The following is a 3,373-nucleotide window of genomic DNA, read 5'->3' as shown; positions in this document are numbered from 1 at the left end:
GACGCGATATATATTGAACATGTAGCATTCGTGCGCGATCCATCAATATGGATCGCGATCCAAATATCGTGATTATCACTGACCGTGTGACAGAGCACTAAGAATTCGCTCATAGAAAATTACCAAAAAAGTACGCGAACGCAAATCCAGTAATAGGTGCAATCCCGTATTCCTCGGACTCGGACTAGTAAAACTGTCAAAAACTAAAAATTCGCTCAGAGCGAGAGAGTAACATTGGAAAGTACGGGATCGCTTTCTAGTAAAAAATGGTAACTTCTGTCAACTTCAACATAACCTCCAAATTTTGGATGTAAATTTTTGCTTATTTTGTCTATTCAGTCAGATTTTACTGGAAATCGATTCCGTACTCGGTTCGAGTCCGAGGAATACGGGATTGCACCTAATAATTTGCAAGTTTCATGAACAGCTGATAAATTTGTTGTTTATTTGCAGCACATTCCTAATAAAACACAAGTTTATTTTGTGAAATTCAACAATAAAAACCGACACGTTTTCTTAGTAGTTCAACCAGCACCATGCGATCAGCTGTTTTTCGTACAGGCAAATTCTTACAAGTAAAAATTTATCCAGTAAAAACTTGCAACTTGAACTGTCATTTTTCGCTCTCTCAAATTTCCCCTACATTGCAAGTTTTTGCGAACGAAGACGCCAAAACATGAAAATTCGTAACACTTTTCCTGGATTTAACTAGAAATGAGTAAACAAACACAACTATTGTTTTTACTTTGCGGTGCATCGTTTTTAGTTTTTGATTTGAGTGATTTTTGATAACCTGTGAGTGTTTTGAACGTGCAAATACAGCTAAAGTTCTATCTGAATTTACAAAACTAACTTGTGGATAATTTAGTAGATGCAGTATTTGTATTTTAAATAACGAAGTATATTCATAAAATAACAATTTATCTAGCCATAAAGTGTATATACATATGTAAATGCGCCGTTGTATTTGTTCTGAATAATTGGTCACCTCATCGAGGGCACATAGCATGTCGACCACCGTCTACTGACAAACTCGTACCAGTTGTGAACGAAGCCAAGTCACTGGATAAAAAGGCGATAGCATTTGCAACTTCATCCACAGTGCCAGCACGACCTAAAGCGTGAGTTGTTTTTGAATGTTCCAAGAACTTTTGATACGTCTCTTCATCCATGCCGCCGCGTTTATGTATATTAGTCACTATGACACCAGGATTAACACAGTTTGCGCGTACACCTTTTGGGGCCAGTTCTAGGGCGATACATCGCGTAAATTGATCTAAGCCCATTTTAGAGATATTATATGCCAAAACTCCAGGAAAAGAACGTATACCATTTACGCTTGAAACGTTAACAATATTTCCTTTCGATTTAATGAGCTCCGGAACGGCCAACATTGTTAGGTGATACACAGCACGTAGATTTGTGTTCATCACACGATCGTATTGTACCAGGTTGGTATTTTCAATACTACCTATTTCGATGATGCCAGCATTGTTGACTAATACGTCCAGTTTGTTGTATTTTTTTAAAGTTTCTTGCCAAACATTTTCCACGTCAGCTTCCTTAGAAATATCTCCGACAACCAGGAAAGGTTCTTTGCCAACAGCGGCACACTGTTCTGCAACAGCTTGTAGGTTCTCTGCATTACGTCCATTCAGTGCGAGCAGGGCTCCTAATTTGGCAAATTTTACGGCAGTACAGGCTCCAATGCCAGAACTGGCTCCCGTGATTAGCACCACTTTGTCCGTGAAGTCCATTGTTGATAATTATAAGTGCGTCTTGACGGGAGATTACGCAAGCTCCGGGTATATAATACGCTTATCGCAAATGAAGTACTATATTCGTCCAATTAAATAAATTAACCAAATCTATTGTTTAATTTCTCTCATTGAGAAGAGCAGCTGTGAATAACGTTGTTGCAGGGTTACATTTTCTTACGTTACCGATAATGGTGTTTAACGAAAATACAACAATAGCCGTATTCACGCCAAGCTCATTGCTTCGTCAGTTCGCAATTTTCGTACGTTATTTTGTTTTTGTAAACCCAGTGCTATCAGCCAGTAGTAGGTGCTGGAAAAAAGAGCCTTTCGTTCCCGCACACAATCCCAGTAGCAAATAGGGAATGCTTTGCCTTTTCTACCATGAAAATATTAACGACTACGATTGAACGAAAATATTGTGGCGAATAATACGGCAAAGCGAACGAGAAAATTACAGAATCAAGGGGAATTTATTGTGGCGAATACTGCGGCAACACAAAGCGAACAACGAGAAATAAGCAGAATGTTCGAGGAATGACGTAGAATGTTCCACAATGAGAAATCGTCAAGTGGATGAACAGTGCGAACAGCGAGAGAAAGAGAAAGAGCGATGAACTTCAGAACGTTCTGGAGTTGCCATGAGTGCGAGCGCAGGTATATAAGGGCTCCACCAGACACCTGAGTGAAGGCCAAAATACAATAGCGCAGTGGCAGTGGCAGTGACAGTTTTTAAAATCAGCTGCTAATATTGGCAGTCACTGCCGTAGAAAACACAATACGGCGTTGTCAGTGACTGATTTTTTTTGACATTCCCTTTTGTTTGTTTACATTTTTGTTGTTGCCTTTTAGGCTTCAGTGACATCAACAGATGTTGGCTGCGTTTCATTTATGTCAAATTCTGCATGCGAAGTTTACTGCGATGAAGGCAGTGGCAGTGAATTTAGAATTTGGGCTAAACTGAGCAGTACTGCCAGCTGCCACTGCTGTATTGTGAGTCGCTTCATTGGACACCACACTTTCTAAAAAACAGCTGATTTCGAAAAACTGCCACTGCCACTGCCACTGCGTTATTGTATTTTGGGCTTGAGTTAGTTACAAGTCAGGAAGCTACCAGTAAAGTGAGTTGCGAATAAGCAAGCTATAACCCTGCGAAAATCGCGACTACTCCATGCATGCGTATGAAGAGTACACTCTAAGGACCAAGGAGTACTCCAAAATTAACCACAATTCATATAAAGAATATGGGACAATTAACATTCCGATGTCCTAGGGCAGGACCATATACTCCATCCCTGCATTACATTAGAGTAGTACAAAACTACTACAACATATTAACAATGGCATTGCTGTTATATATTTTCGTTTGTACACGCTTTTGTTCTTCACTTCTCAAATGCTTTTTCGAAATTAATAAAAACCAAGACAAAAATTAAAAATTACGTGTTGCCTCTGACGCATTCGAACCCGAACATGCTGGGAGCTAAGAACTAACAGCGAGCATCTCTACACGTTCAGCTACAGCCAGACATGCAAATGTGCTTTCAAATGCTCAACTTCAATCACATTTCGTTAAAACACGAGCAGTGATCGGATAACAAACAATAAGCTGGCGC

The 3,373-nt window shown here is 39.7% G+C and overlaps 1 protein-coding gene across 1 annotated transcript; it reads right to left on the bottom strand.

The window, feature by feature from the left end:
* Positions 1–823: 823 nt before the first annotated feature.
* LOC118753996 (3-oxoacyl-[acyl-carrier-protein] reductase FabG-like) lies at positions 824–1,867 on the bottom strand. The gene has a single exon (XM_036488868.1). The coding sequence runs from the start codon at positions 1,755–1,757 to the stop codon at positions 990–992; it is 768 nt and encodes a 255-aa protein (XP_036344761.1). The 5' UTR covers positions 1,758–1,867; the 3' UTR covers positions 824–989.
* Between the last annotated feature and the right edge of the window lie 1,506 nt (positions 1,868–3,373).

This window comes from Rhagoletis pomonella, unplaced genomic scaffold (assembly GCF_013731165.1).
Source record: "Rhagoletis pomonella isolate Grant_MI unplaced genomic scaffold, Rhpom_1.0 Rhpom_scaffold_03169, whole genome shotgun sequence".
NCBI classification, from domain to species: Eukaryota; Metazoa; Arthropoda; class Insecta; order Diptera; family Tephritidae; genus Rhagoletis; species Rhagoletis pomonella.
This window is presented reverse-complemented; position numbering and strand designations above follow the sequence as displayed.